Below are 24,838 nucleotides of genomic sequence, written 5' to 3' on the forward strand. Positions count from 1 at the left end.
GATACCTAAAGGGATGGTGGTTTTGTGAGGTCCTGTTGGTTAATCACCCCTTGGTAGGGCTTGGGCTGGTCTCACCCCAACATTATAATGTCATCCCATGTGAGAAGAAACACCCTTGGTCACCTCTCCCAACCACAGCCAGGTGACTTGCGGCTCCTCAAATCAGCAGCAGCTCTTTTAACACTGGGTTTTGTGGGGCTGCCTGGTGGAGACGTCGTGGCAGCTCCATGTGCAGTAGCCCTGATTCCCCAGATGTCCAAAGTGCTTTTCATCCAGGCAAAATCACAAGCTCACAGCAGATAAGCTGTGAAGTTTTGGCTGTCCAAGGAAAACAAGCCATCAGGACCTATATTTGTATGAAGGCGCGTTGTTCATCACTTTGTGCATCTCTATGAATGTTTGATAAAGCACTACATTATTTAAGGCGTTGCTGGGTTGTAGGCCAGTTGTTGACCAGGATTAGCTTTGAGATGGGGTGGGTTTTTTCAACTATTTTTCTATTTCCTGATGCAAAATCTAAAAAATAATATAGTGCCTGTTTATTCCCCAGGGAAGTCCCAGGGGGATCTCAAGTGGCATTCCCTCTCCTGATTTTCTGTGCTGGGTTGCATCTTGCAGCTCCCTTGCGTGCAGTGCAGAGGGATAGCTTCATCCCTGCTCAGGGCTGGTTCTTCAATGGTGTCAGTGTGGAGCAGAACACTGCCATCAGTTTCTGAAGTCAGGCTAGCCAGGAAAAAGAATGGGATCTGGGATGAAGGAGAACAGCTCCAATGTTCCCTGTTTCAGCTGGAAATAGAGGTGCTAGAGAGCACTTGGGCAGCCCCTGGGATGTGTGGCTCAGAGCTGAGGCTGCTCCAGATCCTGCCTCCTGTGTGAGAGTGATGGGTTTGTCTCAGTCCATGGTGCTCAGCACTTCTTCAGTTTGGCTTTGAGCAGCGTTGTGGGTCTGTCGGTCTGAATGTGTGAGATGTTCTAGTTGAAGATGTCCCTGCTCATTGGAGGGGTATTGGAACTAGATGGCCTTTGAAGGTCCCTTCCAACCCAAACCGTTCTATGTTTCTATATTCTCCTTATCAGTCCATCCAAGGCTTGTGAGTTTTATGGGAAGGAGAGCAGGGAGGGCAGCTCCAGTGCCAGTACTTCCTTCTGTTTGCATGTCCTCTTCCTGTCAGCTGTGTTTCACCTGCCTACAGCATAGAGACAGTTCATTTTGTCAGCTGGCTCCAAAGGAAGATGGATCGAGGCCAGGCACAAGGTCTGCAGGCACCTTCCAGCCCCATTTATCATAAGGCAGTGACCTACCCAAAGGACCAGCAGGAGAGGAAACTTATTAAGGAAGTGCTTCAAATCAATCCTTCCTGACAGCCCCACTGACTTACAGCACTTGCTGAGGCTCACCCACCAGGTCCTGCAGGGTCTGGATGTGCTCAGCCTCACATCTGCGTGGTTTGGAAGTCGTATGCATTTGATACCCCAGGGTCCCCATGTGTTCCCTCAGCTCCAGGTCTTCTTCTGAGCCAACAAACTGGCTCTAAGCTCTGTATTTCCTGCCTGGATCTGTGTGCTTCCTGGTGTGGGAGATGGCTGGTCTGTGCCATGGTAGGGGTGGTAGAGCTGAAGCTCCTTGGCCCCATTGCAATATGGGGTTTTAGTGGTTTGCCCTTCTCACGTGGGTTGATGTCGCTCCCTCGTTGCTCCAGCACGTGGCACAAAGTTGCTGGTCCCATGAACAGGTATCACCTTGCCTGTTGGGCAAAGGAAATCTGATTTCTAGCTAATGAATGTTCTGCACCATGCTGTTGAGCAGCAAATCGAGTGGTGGTTGAGACTGGAGAGGGGACAATGTGCCACGTTTCCCATCCACATTTGCCCTGCCTGTCCCTAGGGGTGCTGGGACTTGCTCACATTCACTTTACAGGCGCCACAGTGCTGCTGCCTCCAGGTTGATCCCACAGCATCGATTCCTCAGCCAGGTGGGGATGGGCTGTTCCAGCCCTTGGTGGTTCCATGGGGCGTTTTTCCCTCTGGATTTGTGGAGTTGTAGGGGCTGTGTGGCAGAGGGAGTGAGCTGGAGCTCAGTGCTGTGCTCTTCAGCCCTTGTCTCTTCAAGCAACATTAGCTTGGGCTGCTTCATGTGCCCATTAGCACCAAATGGGGAAGCTTCCTCCAGAGTGTTCTTACTGAACTATTCAATTACTTTATCACTTGAGGAGCTTGAGCTGGTGCTGAGGCTCTGCCCATCCTGCCTGCTCCTCTAAGTGAAAAAGTTATGGTGTCTCATTAAAGAATGTAAGGGTTTTATTAGGGTGGAGAAGATGGGAGACAAAGTCTCTGATGGTCTGGACCTTCTCAGTGCTGGGGCAGGGGGAGGTGAGGTAAGCTTGATGGACCCAAAGACTTTTCCTTGAAGGAGAAACAGCATGGAGAGATTAATGCTCTGTACATGCCAGGGGAGGGGTGTGCTAGACAACTCCTTGCCCCATGGAAAAGCTGAGGGTTTCCCAGTCAGAAACAGCTCCCGGGGAGGTCAAACCCATGGGCAGCAGCCCATGAAGTGCAGAGACCCAAAAGATGCTTAAAGACGTGAGGCAGAGGCAGGGACTGTTGGACCGTGGCTCTGAAGCGTTTGCTCTTTCACAATGCGTTTGTAATTATATTGTATTATCTTAATCACCAGCATGGGAAGCCGGGAGTGTGGCTGGGGGAAAAGGGAAGGAGGAAGGTAGAAAGGCAGGGAAAGCGCATGGAGATGAGTAACTCACAGCCTCTGTCGACGGAGCTGTGGTTGGAGTTGGAAATGCTGCTATTAATACAATGCTTCTTCATTTCCTCCCATAAAACTCTGGAAGTGCGTTTGGAATGAAATTAACATTCTGTGGCATTTCCTAGTAAACGGTTAGTTTGCACACATGAGTGGAGGCAATTAGCTGGGAAGCGATGGAGCGGCGTGACTGGAGAGAGGATGAGGAAGGGTCAGGGCAGGTGGTGCTGGGAGGGTGCTGCTGTGGGGGCTCTGGCTCTGAATGCCTCTTCCCATAGGGATGGGCATTCCCCTGGGCCCTGCTCACTGGGCTGCAGCAAGGACAGGAGCTGTGGATATCTCCTGCTCTGTATAGATCATGGGATCATAGAGTAGTTTAGGTTGGAAGGGACCTTTAAAGGTCATCCAGTTCCAGTCCCCTGCAAAGAGCAGGCTGCTCAGAACCCCATCCAGCCCGGCCTTAGATGTGGGGGACCAACAAAGCTTTGCAATAAAGAGGAAAAGCAAAGAGTGGGTGCATGGTCAGATGGGTTGAGGGGTACCCTGGCGTCCTCACTGTGAGATGCTGAGCCAACACGTCTCTATCCTGCTGCCATGTGCACACCCGCATCTCTGCATCACCCCCCCTTCCCTGTCACGTGCCCCAAGCTTTATTAAAACCAATGGAGACTCTTTTTTTTTTCCCCCAGATTTGTTAAACTACTGAAAACTTCTGATCCTATCAGGGCTTTTTTTTCCCTGCCTTGTACCAGATAAGGACCGTGCTGGCTCTGAGCCCGGAGCTGAGGGTGGTGGAGAACGGGGTAGGGAAGCAGTGAGCTCATGAATATGTGAAGGAGGAAAGTACATTTGTTCAGTTTCTTTCAAAGGAGACATCTTGAATAAAACTTTATTTCTTCTTCTGCTTCCCTCCCCCTCCAATTTGCAATTACAATCAGGTTTATATATAAAAACCTTTTTATAGCGAGAGATTTATTAATGTACATAATAACCTATTAATGTATTAATAGCTGTGCATTAATACCGATGTTAAAAAAAGTATGCATTTTCTATTTTGAAATTCAACAAGAAAGGCCAGGAAAGAAAAGAGATTAAATACAAGCTTGTTTTCCAAATGCTCCCTGGTTCCCTTATCCCTCTGATGCTGCATCTGAAACCCCTCTGTGTAAGAGAGCTTCTTGGAGAGACATTGATCTCCCCTCATGCTGTTGGTTTACCCTGGTGGGTTCACCTGAGGATGGCTTGGAGATGCGTGCGTTGCAGGAGGTGCTTGGTCCCCTGATGTAATGGTATGTGGTAATTTGTGCTTTGGTTTGATTTTTATATATATATGTATATATAGATTTATAGATTTATAAATACATATCTTGTGACTTAGTTGTGTCATTCAGCCAGCAGTCTCCCAGTGTTTTCTGGACATGGTGGGCCTCCACGTGGCGTATGATATAGAATGATGGAGAGCAAAGGACTGATGGGGACAGGCTGTCTTGCTTGAGAGGTGGTAAAGGGGTTTGGTGGCTGGAGAAAGAGATGGAGCAGTGAAGTTCTGAGTATTTCTCCTGTCTTTGCCCTGTTCACCGTGCTGCGTGGCAGGATGTTGCTCTCCAGATGTGTTTTCATCCCAATACATGTGAAGCTGTCCCACTGTCTCCACACAGGCTTCGGTGTAATTGCCTAATTTTATGCTAGTAACGCTCTCTGCTTTCTGGAGCTTAGTACCTTCAGGGTGGCACTGTTGAAAATCAGCCCACATCCCAGTTTCGGAACAAACACCTTATTTCATGCTTCGGAAAGCAACAAACACCTATTATTTAGAGCTGGTTAGAAAACAGGCTTTCCACCATGTGGAAAACTTCCAGTATTGTGAAATTTATGCTCATCCCAAATAGTATCAGAAAGTCAACGTCTTCAGATACTTCATCGAATAGAAATTTCCAAGACATCGATCCAGGCACGTCTGGAAGAGCTTTATTGAAACTCAGAGGTTTGGTTTGGAGGGAACGATTATAATGTTATGAAACTGTGTTTACACAGTTTCACGTGATGCATTATGGACATGAGGAATCATTAGACCTTTAGGCCAGGGATTCCCAGGAAAGCACTTACCATGTGCCTAGGAAAAGGTGGATTATCAGAATACTGGAAGCAGGTGGTGAGAGGGCAGGAGAGAGTCGTGGAGAAGAGCTAGTGTGTGAGATGAGGGCAGTGGGTCTTACACATGGCCATGGATGCACCCATGAATGCAGGTCAGGAGGTAAAAATCCCATTGACCTTGACTTCTAATTGAGCTTTTCTGTTTAATCCTTGATTGAGTTTGATAAGTCCTTGTGAAACGCTTTGATTTCAGTGAAGCACCGTGTTCAGTCGAGCAGCTCTTGAGCTGCTCTGCAAGTTACTCCTCTCTGCAAAACTCTGGGAGCACTGGTAATGTTGAGGAATCGATAACGCCCTCTGACACTCAGAAATCAGAGAGGGATGGGAAAATCAGATGCTTAAACCCCTGTATTTTCAAAAAGATGTTTTAATACCCATACCCAGAGTAGGAAGCTCAAATAGGAGCTGCTGTTGCCTTTCCAGTCTTCTTCCTGCAGACGTTGTGTGAGGAGGACAGGGATGGCTGTGGCTCCAGGGACTGAAACTTAAAGCCAGACACCAAAGACTGGAAAGCCTGGGGAAGCTGGCACCTTTACAGACTTTAAGCTGAGGGCTCTGTTTTAATAAGCCACAAAAACTGAGCCCTGGGGCTGTCCACCCCTCCCAACCACCCAATGAGAGCATGAGATGTTGAGAATGGTTTGGGGAGTACCTGCTGCCCTTCCTTTGCCCTGCCGTGGTCTGGTGCAGCATCAAATGGGATATAGGGTCTCTGCAGGATGCAGGAGCATTGGCTTAGGCTGAAGGCAGTTCTCCAGTACATGATACGGCTGCTCCATTGGGGTCCTCCAAGTCCAGGTCTGAAGGCCCTAAAATAACCCACCAAAGCTGAGGGTTGCCTCCAAGAGCTGCAGGGCACTTCCATCACCACCTGGCTCAGCTGGCTCAAAACAGGTTGCACAGTCAACAGTTCCTTGTCCTTTGAGCTGGACCCTTGGGATGGAGGAGGCACCATCAAAATGCAACCAGTGGAGGTGGAGGCACGCAACCAGTGCGTGTCTCAAATACAGGCTGTGGGTACAGGTTGTGTGTGGTTGCACTCTTCCAGCCTGTGACTGTGTTTTGGCCACTGAAGCTGGCGAGATACCGGTGTTGGTATCTCCCCAAAACAGCCCCCCCCCCCGTACCCCGTGTGCCTGGGAGAGGTGCAGCCCTCCTGGCTGGCAGCCCTGTGAGGGTTGGAACGAGTGCTGCTGCTTTCCATCTCCGTCGCAATGTATTTTTACCCAAACATTGCTCATATTGTTCAGTTGATGACTTTGTGGTGGTGGTGTTGTAATTTTTAAGCCAAGCAACATATTTTCCCACTGCAGCTTGTGCCAGCAGAAAGGGAAGGAAGAAAGGAAGGCTATTGGTTTGAATTGTTTTGCGGGAGACATGCAAACGAATAGAGGAGCCATAAGGAGAGCAAAGCACTTTCAAAATAGCATATGGGGGTGGACAGGAGGGAGGTGTACGTCAGGAACATGCCGTGTGCTTCACAAAGGTACAGTGACCTTCAGCTGCATCCTTAAATCGCTGCCGGAGATGGAAGCTCATTTTGAGGAGGCCGAAGAGCCGCGTGATGCCTCTGCTTCAGCTTCTTCCTGGGGTGGTTGTGCTGCCGAAGGCTCTCACTATAGGATGGGGTGAGTTTGAGATCATAGCGTTGTGCCAAGCGTCGGGGTGGATCTCACCACCTCTGCCAGGCTGGAGAAGCTCAATGTGGTGATGACGGTGCGAGCTCACTAACCCTGATGGATTTATCTCCTGGAAACAGGGGATGGGGGAGAAGGCAGATTGGCAAGCTTTGCTCAAGGAGAGGATGGTCCTATCACCTCCAGAACTGTGTCGTGTTGGGGTGGTTGTTGAGAGGAGCTGGTGCCCAGGCACTGGTGATGTGAGAGCAGTGTGTGGGGAGAACAGTGGTGCTGGGAGCTGCTGGCTGAGCCCATGCTTGGCACGTACAGCCCAAGTGGGTGTTGCAGGACAGAGCTGAGGTATGTAGAATAGATTCATTCAGTTGGAAGAGACCTGTAACAGTCATCTAGTCCAAATGTCTGACCATTTAAGGGCTGACCAATAGTTAAAGTAGATTAAGGGCAACATAGGAAGAATGTGGAGCTGTTGGAGTGAGTCCAGAGGAAGCCACAAGGATGCTGTGAAGGCTGGAGCAGCTCTGCTCTGGAGCCAGGCTGAGAGAGCTGGGCTGGGTCAGCCTGGAGAAGAGAAGGCTCCTGAAGGGGAGACCTGAGAGCAGCTCCAGTGCCTAAAGGGGCTGCAGGAAAGCTGGAGAGGGGCTTGGGACAAGGGCCTGTAGGGACAGGCCAAGGGGAATGGCTTTAACCTGCCAGAGGGGAGACTGAGATGAGCTCTTAGGCAGAAGCTCTTCCCTGTGAGGGTGCTGAGGCGCTGGCACAGGGTGCCCAGAGAAGCTGTGGCTGCCCCATCCCTGGCAGTGTTCAAGGGCAGGTTGGACACAGGGGCTTGGAGCAAGCTGCTCTAGTGGAAGGTGTTCCTGCCCATGGCAGGGGATGGAACTGGATGAGCTTTAAGGTCCCTTCAAGCCCAAACCAGGCTGGGATTCTGTGACTGCCTCTCCCATGGTAGTGATTTTTGCCTCCTTTTCTGGACAAGAGAAGGCAGACAGGAATGCTGGGCATGTGTGCTCTGTGTGTGCGTGAAGCTGTGTTTGCCACGTGGTTGTGTGCTGCCCATGGAGGCATTGGTCTGGGTGTGTGGTGGGCTCCTATCCCTGACTGTCCAGGCTCAGCCTGTGGGGAAGCTCAGGTCGCGGTGTGCAGTGCGCTGTGTCTTATGCATATGAACAGACATTCCCATAGTCAGGAGGGTCCCACCAGCCATCTCTCACCATGTTATGCTGCATTGCTTTCTTCTGCCTCCCTTTCGTCACTGTTGGCAGTGGATGAAGGGTCCTCCCTTCATCCTTGACCCCTGATGCTCATTCAGTTCAAGCCCAGCTGCTTTCATTTGTCAGCGAGGATTTTTTCCATGCTGGCCATGTTCATCTCCCCTTGCTGACACCGTGTCGACAAGGACGTTTTCTTTTCTCTTTCTTCTTGTCATTTCCTTCTCTTTTATTCTTTTTGCTTTTTTCTTTCATTGCTCCAAACCCTGATGTTCAGGGGCACGGAGAAGCCAGCACCGTGCTGGTGCACGAGCTGTGCAGAGCACTGAGAGGCATCTTTCTGCTCCCATTCCTTTAGGAGGTGTCTGAGCATCATCACAAATAGCCAGCAGCCACAGGGACCCTCTCCCCACATAGGTTATGCTCCCCCCCTGCTTTTGCTGTTTGCTCCACTGAGAAGCACGTGAGCAGATGCCTCTGTATGGCTGCGCCAGGATGTGGTGCTCAGATGAGGTACGATCACCGTGGTGCTGATTACTCCCATCAGCCAAGCAAGGAGCATGAGAGAGCCGTGACCTCACCACGTTTCATTGCTTGCTGAAGGCATGGCCCCCTCCTCCTCCTCCCTTGCTCTCCTTCTTGCCTCCTTTCTGTAACTAAGCCTCAGCCGCACGGTTCCCGAGCTCCCTGCTCCACTTGCACACACTATATATTGCACAGCCCCGAGGTTCAAATCACTTGCCATCTGTTCCCAGGGAGGCCCTGCTCTGCTTGCTCCCGGATGATGAAGGAGCTGCAAGGACAGGCTTTCCCCCCACAAACACAGTGATGGGGTGCTGAGATGTGCTGCATCCTTCCCCAGTGCCTCAGCGGAGCCCTATGAGAGGGGTTGTGCTGTCAGGGTGGGAGTAGATGATGCTCTTCAGAGGCCTTTCCCTGCTCTTGAAATACTCCCCTTTGTGCTGCTTGCTGGAGCATCCGCACTGCAGGATCCAGCTGTGCCTGCTATAAATGTAAGGGGGCTTTGGGGAGCTCTGCCTTTGATCTGGGTGAGCCTGGTGTTGAATAATTGGAAGATGGAGCAGAGCTGATCCCTGAGGCCACCCTCTCTCTGGAGCTCTCCCAGAATGGTTCCCACCATCAGTGCTTATGCAGGCAGTGGGTTTGATCCTCATTGCTCATCCATCCATCGCCAGTGCTGGGTGGATGGCTCCTCTCCTGAGCCTTCCGGATGCGCCTGCACCAATATGCTCTTCTCTGCTGCTCCCTTTCACAATGGCCTTGACAGATTTTGGTACCTTCTCTGCAGCCTGTGGGGTAGAAGAGCACCCTGGGGTGGTCTAAAGGCTCTCAACCCCTCAGGCTGAAGGCATTGCCTTTGGGATTTGGGAAGAAGGAAGGGGGAGCTGTTCCATGCACTGCCTGCAGCATGGGATGACTGCTGGAGGAGCCCGCAGTCCAGTTCTTGTCTAGGATTACAAATGCCTTGTCCTGCATGGCCAGCTTCTCGTTTCACACCAAAATGTCCCCTGCACCACACTGTGAAGGGAATTAGAGTCCATGGTCCGGAGCAGTTACGCACCCTGAGCTCACCGGGTGCCTGAATAGCTCCGTACAGATGTGATGTGTCTCTGGAGCTGGGGGATGTGGTGGGGTGTGCTCAACCTGTAACTCCTGCCAGGCTGGGAGCTCCAAAGTGCTCACTAATCCGAGCAGGATGGGTGGCTGTAGGGCTGGTGATCCCTGCCATGGGGATGCTGTGTGCAGGGGGGAGCTTCAGGAGCTCGGCTGGACTCCGTGACTCTGGCAATGGAAAGAGGGTTGTGTTCTGCTAACGAGTGTGCTGTAGGAGCTGACAGAGGCCAAGGCATTTGTTAAACCTGGGAGACCTCTGTGGCCTGCAGGAGGACAAACCTTTGATCCTGAGTTTCACCTTTGCTCTTTGTGAACGGTTTCATGGTTTCCTGTAACTGCCCATCCTGCTGAGTTTCATAGGACAATCCTGGAAGGGTTTTAGCCTTACTGGATAGAGGGTATGTGAGAACAAGGAGGGGAGCTACTTAAATATCAGTGAGCTGTGATGTGCCCTGGGGTATTGCAGCAAGATGTTTCCTGTGCTGCACCTGGAAGGCCCCCAGGATTCCTGCTGCACCTCTCAGAGCATGCCTGAACCTGCTGTGCATCCTTCACTTGGCTCCCATCCCAGTCTTCCCCATTGCTCCCTGATCCCAGATTTGCCTGCCAGGGAATACCTGACCCCCCAAAAGCTGCTGAGCCTGGGGTGCAGCTCCCAGCTCCGGGGCACAGTTAGACCCAACCTGAAGCCAGCTCAGTGCCCAGGGGTTCCTGTGTGGTTAAGGGATAAGGATGCTCCAAGTTCCATGGGTGCACATGGGGAAGAGGCAAGGAATAACCCTAAATGCCAGAAAGCAGAAATGCTATTACTGTAAACTCACAATTGTCTGAGTTCTCTGCCTTTGGTAACACTTGGAAAGCTCTGGATGGATCCTTGTGGATGATGCTGGGGTTCTTGGCAGAGCTCCTGCCCCAGGGCTTGGCTCTGGGGTTATATGGGCAGTGGAGACATGGTCCTCTTCTAACCACATCCCTCTGGTGGTGTTGCAGTTCCCGAGGTGACGCAGGAGACGGTGGAGTCCCTGATGCAGAAGTTCAAGGAGAGCTTCCGCACCAACACACCCATAGAGATCGGGCAGCTCCAGCCCGCGCTGCGCAGCACGTCCGTGGGGAGACGGAAACGCCGGAGCCGGCCACGAGGTAGGAGGATGAGATCTCCATGTTCTCCATGACCTGGGTTTGGCCACATCCAAAGGAGGAAGGCAGGAGCTCCTCAGTGATGGGGTGAAGAGGGGTAAACCCCATGCAGCATCCTCTGGGGGGTCTGGTGGAGGTGCTTGGGAATGAGTTCACCTTGTGTGTCCTCACGGGGTGTATCCAGGGCTCCTGTCAGCTGCCCCAGCTAAGTGAGGTTTGGTGGGAGTCAAATATGGTTTCTTGGCAAGCTTCTGCTTTGGAGGAAGGGGTGAAATTCATTTTGGCCGTAACTCGCATCACTGGGACATCTCATCTTTCCACTTGTTCCCAGTAATTAGGGATTTTTGGCCTTTATTCTAGGGGTCACAAAGGAAGCCGCATCCATGGTTCTGAAGGCTGTACCATGCAAAAGCATAACTTCTATATGTAGCTATTCTATAACTGTATATAACTATATTATATAGCATATATACTATATATATACTATATAGTACATATAACTGTATATGTATACACACTATGACTTCTATATGTAGCATTGCCAGCTACACCAAAACAACAGGAGGATGCTGGCTAAAACAGCCTTGAGAACAAGATTTGATCCTTGCGTTGCCTCACAACATGTAAACTGCCTCCTCCTATTGCTATCCCTGCTCAGAAAGGTGATGGCTGTGGGTTAGATGGTGAGCGCTGAGGCTGTGCAGGGGTTTTGGGTCCACATTTCCAGCTGGGGAGGAGGCACTGGGGTCCCTCCAGGGATGATGGGCCGGAGGGTCCCTTGACCATCACACTGCGGGTCTCTGTGGCAGCACTGGGAGCTGGGAAGGAAAATGCTCCTATTTACTGTTGGCTTTGGTTTTCATTTATTTATGAGTCTGAAACGTGATCTTTTCTTCTGGATACATTTTCCTGCAATACAGGCTGGAAAGGGCTTTTTTTTCTTATCATAGCTCTGCCTATAAATTATTCACTTTGCGTGAAGAAAATGCTCTGCGTCTTTAACTGGTTTAAATGATTTGGTTTGTTTTCTGGTAGTTATTCAAACACACAGAGCTGGGGTTTGCTGTGCCTGTGTGGGGGGTGCTGTGCAGGGAGGTTTCCTTGATTCCCTGCTCCAGGCTCAGTCGCTGTTGGTTTTGTTTCCCTTTTGAACTTGGTCACTAATGAAGCAAATCAGTTCAGCCTTGGAGCCAGGTTTAGGAGGAGACACGATGCCCGGCTGCATGGGAGCAGCCTGGCTTGGCCCACATCTGAGGACATGCACCCTCCATCTCCCACCTCCCTGGCTGGTGCTTCCTTGCCTCCCTGCAAATTCCCATCCAGAGCATGCCATGGGGCAGGGTCTTCGCAGCCTTTGCCCCATCACTGCTGCCCTGCGGATCCCTCTGCCCATTAGTGACCACAGGAATTAGTGGATACAGGACACCAGAGCCCTTGGGGACAAGATGCAGGTGAAGGGAGGTGATGGGGAGGAGCTGGGCAGTGGTACCTTAAGCTGCTTCTGTCTTGAGCTGGGTGCAGTGGTCTCAAAGGTGCTGCATGGAAGATGGAGGTGTCTCAGTGCACCCCGTGCTACAGAGCTGAGCTCTGGTATATGTAAATAGGATGGGTGCAAGGGAAGGGCTCGGGTTAGCTGGGAACATGCTGTTGTGGTTGGTCCTTATCTGCACGGGGAGCAGGATGGGTCTCCGTGGTGTTGGTGTCCAACCTACTGCAGTTTCTGTGGGGCTCTGCTCCTCCTGCAGCTCCTTCGTGGATGGTTGCATGTGCCATAAGAGATGCTGGGGAGCTGTGTCTGCCCTTCCTTGCCCAAGGCATAAGGTACCCCATGGACTTCAGGAGGGGAATGTGACCTTGAGTGTGTCCACTTATGGGAGCCTTCACTAGCACGCCCTAGAAGATTTTAAGGTTTCCATCATCAGAAATCAGTGAGCAGTCCCTCAAAACCAGGCCAGTTCCAGGGTCTCCAGCGCAGATCTCACTCTCCACAGCCCCATCCCATCCTCTTTGCTTTAGATTTCTTTTTGAGGCCATATCCACTTCTTTCCCCTCTCCCATGCTGGACATTTTGTCTTCACAGCCCAGCTTTGGAGTGCTATGGGACATTAAGGTTAAACAATGGGATCACCACTCCCGATGTTTGCATTTTACATCCCTTTGCAAACACAAACCCTTTGCCTCATTAATCCTTTGCAATCCATGGTGGGTTTGTTTTTTTTCCTCCCCCTAAAGGAAATTGTCCATTTGGGATGCATTTATTTCCTCCTAAGAGCTGCCTGACAGTTCCGCTGATGGAGTTTGCATCCAACTTTGTTACTGGGTAGTGACAAGGCGGCCTGATGGATGCATGTGTGTAATTATTTTCCCTTGGTTTGATTTAATTAATGTTTAACCTCATCAGAGCCCTGCAGCTGGAGCGCTCTCCCTGAAGGAACTGTGCATTCCATAAAGGAGTGGAGTGAATCCTTTATGGAAAGGCTCCGAAAGGGCTTCGGGATAAACCAAACCAGGAACCAACCCAACCCGCTGCCCCAGCCCAACACAAACAAATCTGGGATAAACATTGCCTTGCTTCACTTCCCTGCACTAAGTGTGTTTAAACTGCTGCCTATTGCTTGTCATTAAATGTGATTCTGTGCTAAGTGGTTCTAACAGCCCTGGAAAAGGTGGTAAGAACGACTTTAGAAAAAAAAAAACAAAAATACACACCACCCTCTCCATTTATAATACCATTTAACTTTATTTTCCCTAACTCCTTTTTCATACAAACTTGTTCCCCAAACATTCTCACCAGTGAAGTGCATTTAGAGCTTATAAATAATAGAGGGAGAGTGAGGATTGTAAGAGCCGAGGTGCAGGAGGGATGGGCTGGATCTCTGTTGAGGGATGGCAGGGCAGGAGGGAAGGATGCTGCATCAGAGAAAGTCTGGATTTACTGGTTCCCAAAATGCAGCCAGGCTCGTACCTGGAGCATCCCAGCCCGGCTGCATTGGAGCGGGGCTTACACTGGGAAGTGATTGTGGGGCAGGGAGTGGTGCAGGGATGGAGGATGCGGGTTTGGCTGGACCACCCTGCGTGCCCATCCCAAGAGCTGGTGGGATGTCGGGGTGCAGTGCTGGGAGGTGGCCTTGGGGGAGGCCGGTTTGCAGAGAGGGGGTCTGGTGCCCTCTCCTGGGGTAGGCCTTTAAAAGCACCCTGGCTTTGAGCAGAAATAAGCCATTAATAGATCCTGGTGCTGGAGGCAGGATGCGCTGTTCATCAGGGCTGCAGCTTCTTGTGGTTTAGAGATCGTGGCTGTGCCATAAGTCACCCAAAGTCACACTAGGGAGGGGAATCACGGCTTGGCTGGGCTCACCCCTGGTCCATGTTTGTGCCAGGACAATACCTCCTGCCTCACCCCATCCCTCTGTCCTGGTGCCTGTGGAGCATCGTGTTTTGCTGATTAGGTTTATTTGGGGTTCAACCAGGAGCTTTCACCTCACCAAAGCATCATGGCCAGCTCCTCGGTGAGAATAAACCCCTTCACAGCTGTGCAAAGCCTGTCCTTGGGGATCAGTGTGATCCCAGTTTTCCATAGTGGAAGGCGTGGGGCCACCACCTGATTGTTGCATCACCCACCCTGGTGCAGTTCTATGGGCAGAGGCAGAAGGAAAAGGGGAGATCAATGTGGAGAGAGTCCTCAGCAGCTGAAGCCGGTATGTGTGCATGCACACCCTGCTGCGGTGACAAACCAGAGCAGAGCATTTCATTTTAAAGGGCTTGTTTCCTTTATCTTCTCCTTTTAACTAATTGTATAGCTCTGCACCTAGGTGGGGAGAGGACCCTGATCTGGTCTTTACTGGGAAGCCTGGGAGCAGAGGGGCTTCTTGAACACAACAGAGACTGAATAGCATGGGGCAAGCGAGTGTGGAGGTGAACACAGTCAGACAGGAGGTTGTGAGTCTTTAGTGTTGTGTGTGTGCAGGATTTGGCCTTTTCCAGGTGGAAAGGGTGCAGAAAACCCTTTTCCATTGCGACCGAGGCTGTGATGGCAGGGCAGAAGCATGGACGGATGTGTCACCACGGGACAAATACAAGCTCCCACTTCTTTTAACAGTCAGCTCGGAGGGATTAAGCATCTGAGGTCAACCTGGCTTCAGACAGGAGTTATCCAAATAGCTGCTGTTACTTCCTTCTTTATTTTACCTTGGGTTTGATTTGTTTTGCATCCACGGTTGTTTCCCTGTTAACCTCCTGGCTTTGGGGAAGGGATTTAAAATGTCAAGTTTGCTTTTTCTTCCTAATGACAAAAATGCACCTTTAAAAGAAAAGGAAGTACAAGTAGCTTTAGCTAACAACAAGTCTTTGGGGACAGCAGAGCCTCCAGTGCCCGAGTTTTATGCCCCCATTTGGCATTAACTCTACCATCTTTAATTACACCATGAGAGAGGTGTTTGCCTTGGCACCCTCCTTGCTCCCCACTAAATTAATGCATGCTCAGAAGGAGCATCCTGCCCCGGCGCTGAGCTGTGAGCTACTTGAGCGGATTAACGAGCTTGTAAATCTGCAAACAGGATTAGAAATGAGAGCATCTTCCTTGAGCTCCCCCTCCTCACCCACAGCCGGTCCCTAAGGTGGTGGGGCAGGAGGCGGGGATGAGAGCAAGGAGGGGGAGATTTGCTTTTCCTCAAATCTAAATAGCAGCAGTAAACTGGGTGCAAAGGGGATGTAACTCCTTGGGGTAGCCACTGCATAGAGCTGCTTGTGTGTTATGGATACCCAGCCCTGCCAAGTTGCTGTTTTTGTGGCCTCTTTTAAGCATCTCTTTGCAATCAAGGTGATTAGGGTCTGTTTTCTATTACTTGCTTGTTTTCTCCCTTTTTAAAGAAAAAAGGAGTGCTGACAGGGCAGGGCTGCTTGGCTTTGAGGGATGCTCTTCCTGTTCATCCCCATTGGCAGCTGCATGTGGGTGCTCTCTGCTGCAAGCATCCTCATCCCCATCGTGAGCATCCTCAGCTCTGTTGTGAGCACCCTTGGCCCCATGTCCCAGGGAGCAGCCAGGCCAATGACTGGAGCTGCTGCAGGAGGTATTGCTCCAAGCGTGAGCATATCAAAGATGTTTCAGCTGCATTTTGGAGACAGTTAAACATGAAGTCAGGTTCATGGCAGGATCAGTGCTCCTGCATCCTATAGGCTGCCTCAACTGAGCTCTGCCCTCTCAAGAACTATCAGCAAGATGTGTTCTAGCATCTTTGATAGCAAAAAGGGGTAAAAGCACATCCCCTTGCAGCCTCTTCTCTGCCCTGGGCTCATGTTTCCAGGCTGACCTCTGCCACTGCGTGTTGGGTCAGAAGAGATGTTTCCACTGTGGGCTGGGGACCTGTACCGGGTGTCCCAGCTCTCCTGTATTTATACGTCCTGCGCAGTGCTGGGTAATCAGAAAATGCAATATTGCTGTCACAAGCTCTCTGAAGACATCCAGCCTGAGTAATTTAACATGTCAGCTCCATCCATCACCGAGACGCAGCCGGCAAATAAACGTGGAGGGGCCGGGGGGGGCTGCTGCCTGCACCGGCTGCTTGGTCACCTCGGTGGGCTGCGAGAGCAGAACAAGCACCTGAGGTCACTGCTTCTGTCCAACCCCAGCCATCTGCCTGCACTAAAGGGACCAGGTCTGGCTCGTGGGTAGGTGGCAGAGGGATGTACCATGTCCTGCCTGCATAGGCAGTGCCCACATCCTTCTCCTGGGCCAAGCTCCAGGAGGAAAACCCTTCCATAGCTGCTGTCTGTCTCCCAGCCCTGGGCAATGCCAGAAGCAGAAGAGCCCAGGGGCGGGGGGGAGAAGGGGAGGTGCAGCAGAGCTGCAGCCCTGGCTGGTTGCCCAAGGGCCTGCATTAGAAGCCCAGGTTAATTAAGATTTTCCTCGCTGATGTGAAGCCTGATTGGTTTTACCACTCTGCTGTGTCCTTCAAAACCCCAGTCCCTGGGTGCGGGTGTACCATGGCATTGGATGCTTGCCATTAAGGGGGTCTGAAGAGGGGCTGATGGTGGGTTATTGTTTGAGGTGTGAGTCTGCAAACCCCCCAGATCCATGTTCAAGCTGCTGTGTGCAAGCACTGATTATTCCTGCTGCTTTCAGGTGGGAAGGAGCTGGTGGAGCCTCTTCCCACCCCCCTGGTTATGACCTACTTCGAGGTCCCCGCACAGCCAGGTCGGGGCATGGATGGGGCAGGAGCCACGTGCCGAGCTCCCGGTGTCCCTCTGGCTCCTGCCAGCCACCTCTCATTGTGGTGATTAAGGATTTGAGAGGGCAGAAGGCGCTGCTCATTTTCTGTTCTCCTGCCAAGAAGTGGGGAAATTGTGCTTCTGCCTAGAATAAAGGATTTTTTAAAACCAGTAAAATATTTTAATGGCAGTTTAAAGGACCACTGTCAACCCCCAGAGGCCTCTTTGCTTTAAACTCTGCAAGGATTGAAGGACTTCTGCCAGTTAGAGTCTGTATCGCTTTTTAAGTGTCTTTAGCACTCCTTGGTGGGTCCTGTAGCTGAAGCGAGCCAGGGTTCTCCAGCATCCCACATCATCTCCAGCTCCAGGAGGGAGATGCCAAGTGAACCATGGCACAACCCTGCTTCTTGTTATGGCAGGGGTACATCTGCTGGCCATCAGGGCAAGCTGGTGGAACTGATGGGCTAATGTGGGTGCTAGGGGTGGAAAGGGACCCTCGCCATGCAGAGGGGATCTGAGTGCTGTATTCCCCCTGTACCACTTCTCTGCTGGGTTTGCTTTGAAGCAAACTCCTAAAATTCACAGTTCTTGACCATGTGGGTATCGTTGGAGAGAACAGCTTCTACATTCAGAGGTTTTCTTTGTCAATGCATTGCAATGCGTGCCTGGGGTAGACAGCATCTTATGTTCACATCACAAATGGCACCGTGGTGTCTTGGTCCTTGGTAAGGAAGCAGTGACATCACAAGTGACAAAAGCCCCTGGTCACTTCTGGTGATCCCAAGCAGAGCTCCCGGGCTGAGAGCACCGGATAATGGCCAAACCCAGCAGCTCTGCCGAGATGCTCCCAGCTCTTCCCTGCTGCTGTGCATCCCAGCTGACAGAGCTGTTTCTTTGCTTGCAGGTGGGATTGGGTTTGGACGTGCCAAAGGAAACTCTGGCTCAGAAGCAGACGATGAAACCCAGCTAACCTTCTACACCGAGCAGTACCGGAGCCGGAGGCGAAGCAAAGGTACAGAATGACATAGGCACTGGTGAGATATGTTGGTGTAAGAGGACAAAAGTGGTTGTGCAGTGGTGATGCTGTCTGATACTGTGTGAACAGTCTGGAGAAGGCTTGGGGGGGGGGGGGACCTGATCGCTGCCTACAACCGCCTGGCAGGAGAATGGAGCCAGGAGGGGCTGGGCTCTGCTCCCAAGGAACAAGGGATGGGACAAGAGGAAATGGCCTCAAGCTGCCCCAGGGCAGGTTTAGATGGAGCTGAGGAACAATTCCTGCCCCAGAGGGTGCTCAGGCATTGGAACAGGCTGCCCAGGGCAGGGCTGCAGTCACTGTCCCTGCAAGTGTTCACACAGTGTGGAGACGAGGCCTCAGTGCCATGGGTTAGTGGTGGCCTCGGCAGTGCTGGGGTAAGGGTTGGATTGGATGAGCTTAAAGGGCTTTTCCAACCGGGTTGATTTCATGATTCTATGATTCAGTGATTCTATGAATCTAGGTAAAGACCACAATACCAGTCTGTAGAGGTAAGGACATCCCAAGATGTGCTCTTCGTGTGATGCAGCACCATGCATGAGCCATAAACAGCATTTCCTGGTGATGTTGCTGAGGTTCTGGGTTTCTTTGATTGTTTCTACTATCAGTTACATTACACATGCCCTGGCACTTGCCCGAAGCTGCACTGGTGGATGGTGACTGTGTCAGTCACTGTCCTGGTGCCAGTGCAGCTCTCAGGGATAGGCATTGGCAATTCCTTGCTCCAAACTCCTGTTTTCTGCCCTGTGTTTCCCACCTTCCTCTGCACACAAAGGCAATTAAAAGGAGCATAACCAAAACGAGGGTTGGGACAGGGATTTGTAGACAGGAGTCCCTTCAGGCTTTATTGTGAGAAACAAGCCCCATCCTCACATTGACATTAGTGTCTGCATTTCACAGAATCACAGAACCCCAGACTGGTTTGGGTTGAAAGGGACCTTAAAGCTCATCCAGTTCCAACCCCTGCCACTGGCAGAGATGCATTGCATGAGAGCAGGTTGCTCCAAACCCCATCCAACCTGTTTCCTCTGGTCACATCACACCGGAGCCCTTTTGTTCGGGACCCTCAGTCCAAGCTCTTTGGTGGAGGATGGAGCAAGATTTGCAGCTGCATTTGACAAACCCCTGTGAGGAAACAACGATGTTGGGAAGCAATTTAAGAACTGCACAGTGGGTTTGCTCCCTCCGTTTGTTTTCTGTGTTAAGGCAGGCAGAGCTCAGCACGTCAGAGAGATGCCTGTGCCTGCTGCAGCAACACGGCCCCATTTGTTTCAATGATGAGGCATTCTGATAAATGCTCTCAATGTGTTTATTTGAATGTGAAATTACCTCAACACCTCCGATCAGCTTGATTGCACATGGGAATAAGCACACGTGCGCAGGGGTGCGTTGTGTTTATTCCTGCTGGAAGGCAGGCTATTCAGTTGTGTTAGTGCTCTGCCATGGGGTTTAGAACCAGGAGACGTTCTCACCAAGTTTCAAATGAGCCTTTGATGAAAAGCAGAGAGAATTCCCGAGTTAAAGTTACCTGTCGCAGAACAAACAGAGCTGCAGTAAGGGGGAAATGATGTGCAAGAGGAGGAGAAAATTGGTTTGCGTTGCAAAGAGGGACAAAAGAAATGGTCCTGGAAGGTCACTGGTGCAGGGGAGAAATTCCCAGTGCTGAAGCAGTTTTATCAGTGAGTTATTCTACTGTAAAGTCCTTGAATGCTTTGGAAAAGCCCCTGAAGTTTGAGGGTGTTTTCAGCTGCCACTAGGGAAGGGAGAGATGGAGCATGAGCACGGTGTGGAAAACTGTGTTTTAATGGAAAGCAGATAAATCTTTGCTTTCACACTGCCTTGACTCCATTCCCTGTGAGGTCAAGTGCTCTGACAGTCTCTGGAAACACACACTCGTGCTGGATGCCGGGTACAAAGATATTCTTATTGACATACGCGGTGGCTTTGGGTTGTTTGTTTAAGCTTTCTGGTAGGGCAAATAGAAAGGAGTAGATAAATGGGAAGCATTCCTTTTTTTCCCCTTGAATAAGCTGTTGTTCACCTGGGCAGCTTTGATGGCTGGGTTTGAACGGAGTTGGGGGGGGGGAAGAGCTGCCTTGCATGGCTGCACAGAGCTGGCTGTTAGATCTGCCTTCGTGTGTGACTGGTGCTGGGCGAACCTGGTTTGTTCATGTTCAGTGGGGGCTAACAGAGGGAATCGTCTTGCATCGAGTCCCCATTGTATTTCCCCCTCCTGTCTAGCTAAATTTTGCCATCACTACGTCCTTGAAAGGAATTTTCTATTATCCTTTCATTGACTCTTCTCTCCCTTGTGGAAGGAAAGCAATAGCTTAGTGGGAAGTCACAGTACCAAACTCATAATTACAAGTTCAGCAAAGATCCATAATTGGATGAGATGTAACTTAAATGGAGAGGGATGCGTCGTCAGATACAGTTAATTCTGACAATGATGTTTCAGATCGATTTTGCCACGGTTGCGTGTCATTGCAGGTGCTGTGAGATAGTTATCGGGTCCAAGGAGAGAGATTCCTTGGGGTTTCTCTCCTCCGATTAGGTTTTTCAGGATTGAGCCCAATTACTGATGCTGGCAAGGCATTGATCCCAGGGAAGTTTCCAGTTAGGGTGGCACTGTAGGTGAGCTGGTTAGTGGGTCATGGGCTCTGTTTGTCCCCTGACTGCAGGTTTCATAGTGCTTTGCCAAGGTATATTAGAGGGGCATTCAGTAAATTGAGAGCTTGTTCTGGTAGCTCAGAACCCCTTAATACTTCTTCAGTGCTGGAATACATGGAAGGAGAAATCTGCTCAGTCTGGGCACAGAGGCAGGGATGGCTGAGGCATCACCTGCGGTCTTAGCACACCCCACCATGCACCTTCCCAGCTGCTGGGTCTGTGGGATCCCCTCACACTGATGTTTCCCTGTCTGCGGCAAGTCTCCAAAGAAGCTGGAGGTGGGAACAGAAGGAATAACATGGACAAGATTTTCCTGTGGAGCCTTGGTCTTTCTCTGCTGTTGGGCTCAGCCCCATCCCTGGGATTTGAGCAGGGAGAGGCAATGCTGCTCACCAGTGTCCCTGGGGAGCTGGATCATTTCAAGAGGTTCTCTGGTCGTACCCATCTCCATCCCTTTGCTTCACCACAGACCATGCCCACACCAGCTCTCCATCCTCTGTGTTGTGATGGATCAGTGTGTCCTTCACTTGGATGGCAGTGCTGATGGCAAGGCTGGCATGCAGTCCCAAAGGAGCTGGAATTTGGACTTGATGTCCTACTTTTCCAAGTGGAACAAGTCCTGAGAGAGGCTGTCAGGCCACACAGAGCTCCAGGCTTGAAGGCCGGAGGGTCCTCAGCTAAGGATGGCTGGTTTGCTCTTACCTGCAGATCCTCATACTGACCCCATGAGATTTTAGACCTCATAGCAGCCTTCCAGTATCTGAAGGGGGGCTATAGGGATGCTGGGGAGGGACTCTTCATTAGGGACTGTAGTGATAGGACAAGGGGTAACGGGTTAAAACTTAAACAGGGGAAGTTTAGGTTGGATCTAAGGGAGAAGTTCTTTCCTGTTTGGGTGGTGAGGCACTGGAATGGGTTGCCCAGGGAAGTTGTGAATGCTCCATCCCTGGTGGTGTTCAAGGCCAGGCTGGATCGAGCTTTGGGCGGCATGGTTTAGTGTGAGGTGTCCCTGCCCATGGCAGGGGAGTTGGAACTGGATGATCTTAAGGTCCTTTCCAACCCTGACTATTCTGATTCTATGATTTTCCAGAACTGGGATTTTTCTGTTTTCAACAGGTTTGTGTGCTCTGGGGCTCTGCTTGCTGTGAGGCTGGCTTTCCCCTTTCCTGCTCCCCTGGGAGAATCGGGAAGCATGGGAACCTCCTCACATGTGGCTGTAGTATCTCCAGGGCTGTCAGTCATTGCACCTTCCACTAGCCCTAAAGTCTCTCTGAGAATGTGGCAGCATTGTAGAGATGCTAATGCACATCCCCAGCTGCTCATCATGGGCCATACCAACTTTTGATACTTGGCTCCTCTTCTCCTGAGCAGCATGCAGTGTGTTCAGTCATCGTTCTGAGTTTAAGAGGAAACTACTAGTAGTAGCAGAAAGAACCCCCAAACCAGGGAGGCAGAGCCCCATGCACAAGCCTTGCTTACACTGTGCATTGCTCCTGCTCCATCCCCCTTGGTCCAGGGTGGTGGTTGCCTCTTGCCCAGCAAAATATATTCAGCTCCACGTCTGACTTTGCAGCCTTGAGCTTCCTGGATCACATGCAGTGCCTGCTCGATGGCTGTTCAAATAGAGAGGAAGATGGGGATGGATCATAACTCCAAGGTGGTACTGGGCTCCCTGCAGTGGTGGGGGCTGCTGCCACCTTGTTGAGGACTCGGGTTGTCTAATGAGCCCCTTGGCTCGCTGGTGGGAGAGGGGAAGTGTGAACAAGCTTCCCCCACCTCCGCCTGCTCTCTCAAGCCCTGGAGCTGCTGATCTGTAAGGCAGAAATGTTCCTGCTATTTTAAAGCCCCTTCTAGAAGATCGTAAAGGGCTAAATGAAGAGTAAATCAGCATTACATTGGGTCTGCAGGGCTGGGCAGCTTCCTGGGTTAGGGGAAACTGAGGCAGGGAAAGTGCTGGTGTCATATGGAGACCCTGCAAGGTGTTGATCATCCTGACCCTGTTTGTCTTGGAGACCCAGAGTGCCTCTGGCTCTTTCTGTAGCCAGGCTTTGTCTGAGCCCCTGGGACCTGCTGGGGTCCCTGGAGCTGGGGCTGAGCTCATTCTTCCCATCGGGTATAAATACCTGAAAATCTGGATGCAAAATAGAGCACTGAGTGCAAGTGCAAAGTGATGGCAATGCTGTGATGGTTGAGATGTGCTGGAGGGTACCCCAGTGCAGAGACCCAGCTGGGTTCTCATTGAGCATCCTCACCTGACTGCTGCTCTTCAACAGGCTCTGGATCTGCTTCAGCCTGAGTCAGCTATCCCAAGCCTGCTCCTCCACACCCAGGTCTGGGATCCCTTCGCCCCTCTCAGCATCATCTCTATTGAAGCTTCTTAAAAGAGATGAGGGGAAATATCCCACCCTGTTTTCACACGTTGCTTTTGTTCAAGTGGCATCTTCCCATCGCACTCCAGGTGAGCTCCCCAGCAGCCCAGAGAAGGGAGGGATGCTGCTTTTGGGATGCTGAGGAATCCATGAACAAGGCACCCTGATGTTTCCATAGCACATGGTGATGGCTAAGACAGATTAGCAGTGTCCAATTGCGTCCCTTGGATCGGTGTCAGCAGAACGTGTGCGCACGCATGTTGCTGGCTGGTGAAGTCGTCTGAGGGCTGTTAGAGAAACGAGAAGCTGAGCTTTGATCTGCCTCTGTGTTTGGTGTTTAAAACAAGTCCTTTTAGAAGGGAATATTAGGTATTCGGAGTCTGTTACATATGAGGAAGCTTCGCTTTGATCCTCTCCTGTCTCCAGAGGCAGAAAACACTTAGTATTTCATGGGGAACTAAACGAAATGCGGGATGAAATATGGGTACCGCTCTCGGTGCTCTGCCAGTGCTCAGTGGGGCTGGGTGAATGCTGTGGGTAGAGTGTGCTGTGCTGTGCTCCTCAGGGAATCACCCCTGTGATTCCATGTGCACTGGGTTCAGTTTTCCAGGCTGGCAGCCTTCAAACTGCGGGAGGTGCTGCTGGGAATCAAAGGGGAGATGAAAGGTGATAAACGTGTTGGGTTGCTTATGGTAGCAAGAGGGAGTAACGGGTCTCTCCTTGCTTTGTGCTGCCTGTGTGTGCTCAGGGAGCCTTGTTCCCTCTCTGCTGGCACCCGCAGTGCTCTGAAGCAGGACAGGGTTCCTTGGGAAGGGGGGACAAGGCTGCTCAGGGTAGGAATAGATGGACAGGTCAGTGCTGGTACCTTCATGGCTCTAGTCTCATCTTTCCCTCTCGGAGCACCAGCTTATGTCCTACCCAGGCTGCACCCATGCCCAAACGGCTGTGATGCCCTGGGCTGATGGTGCTGATGAGGAATGCTCTTAATATCCAGCGTTTCTCATCTCTCCATTGTGGACGCTGTTTTTCCAGCGAGCAAACAAACATTGTGCTTTTGCATGAGGGCTTATTTTGCTCGCAGAGCAAGCAGGCACCGCGTCAGCACTTAAAACCCACTTGGAGCCCTTCTCCATCCCTGTCTGACTCCATCTGTGCAGAGAGGCTGCGCTGGGGTTACTCCAACAGCATCTTCGGCCCTGTAAGTTCTTGGGGGTTGTAGATATGGGGAAGCAGAAGTGCTGAGGAAGAAGGGATACTGCAGGAAGCTGTTTGCAAAGCATCAGCAGAGGCGCGGAGGGGTCCGTGGTTAAAGCAGTTGCGATGCCGCAGGAGCTGCAGGCTCTTTAACTTCCCGGGACTGTGCTGGAGATAACGGCTCTTACATCTGCTCCTGGAGGCAGTGTGGCTCTCCCTGTTTATTTATTTATTTCCCTGATTGTATCTGATCCAGCCTCAGCGAGTAATTGAGTGTTTGAGAGCGAAAAGAATTATCTCAGGGGCTCGGCCCTTATCTCGACAGCAAAGCAGGGCTTTTAATTTAATTTTGTTGGGAGCATGTGGGTAACAAATTTCACTAATCGCTCTGCTGCCGCCCTCCGCATGGCAACGAGCCTCTTGTTTCCCAGGAAGCGGAACATGAGCCCGCTGGATGCGGGCAGGAGGAGGGTCGGCTCCGCGTGGGAAAGGAAGATGCGTTTTGGTGCTGATGCTCGGTGCGCCCGTGATGCTGTGGATGTGTCTCTGGTTGGAGGAGGAGGAGGAGAAGGAAGAGGAGGGTGGGTGTTGTGGCACACTGAAGCTTTTCCTTGTGCGGTGCTTGGCTGTAGGGGAAACTGAGGCACGGAGGGGATGTGGCCCAAGCCTGGGGAGCTGTGCAGAGCAGAGAATCTTACTCTCATCCTCCTGGGTAAATGCCCCATCCCTGGCAGTGTTCAAGGCCAGGTTGGACACAGGGGCTTGGAGCAAGCTGCTCTAGTGGAAGGTGTCCCTGCCCGTGGCAGGGGTTGGAGCTGGATGAGCTTTAAGGT

At 51.3% G+C, this 24,838-nt stretch overlaps 1 protein-coding gene across 4 annotated transcripts in view; it reads left to right on the forward strand.

Moving 5' to 3' along the window:
* ASTN2 (astrotactin 2) overlaps positions 1-24,838 on the forward strand; it is a 331,851-nt gene that overhangs the window by 91,357 nt on the left and 215,656 nt on the right. For 3 of the 4 annotated variants that reach the window (XM_061476701.1, XM_061476705.1, XM_061476702.1), the window contains 2 exons: positions 10,389-10,538; positions 17,644-17,751. In XM_061476701.1, the coding sequence (XP_061332685.1) occupies positions 10,389-10,538; positions 17,644-17,751 (258 nt within the window). Of the gene's footprint in view, positions 1-6,366; positions 6,544-10,388; positions 10,539-17,643; positions 17,752-24,838 lie in introns of those variants that run through there. The other variant, XM_061476703.1, reaches the window with a different exon arrangement.

Source organism: Pezoporus flaviventris, unplaced genomic scaffold, assembly GCF_033815535.1.
Source record: "Pezoporus flaviventris isolate CSIRO_AGI_PZ_B2104156 unplaced genomic scaffold, CSIRO_AGI_Pfla_v1 ptg000097l, whole genome shotgun sequence".
In the NCBI taxonomy this organism is placed as follows: domain Eukaryota; kingdom Metazoa; phylum Chordata; class Aves; order Psittaciformes; family Psittacidae; genus Pezoporus; species Pezoporus flaviventris.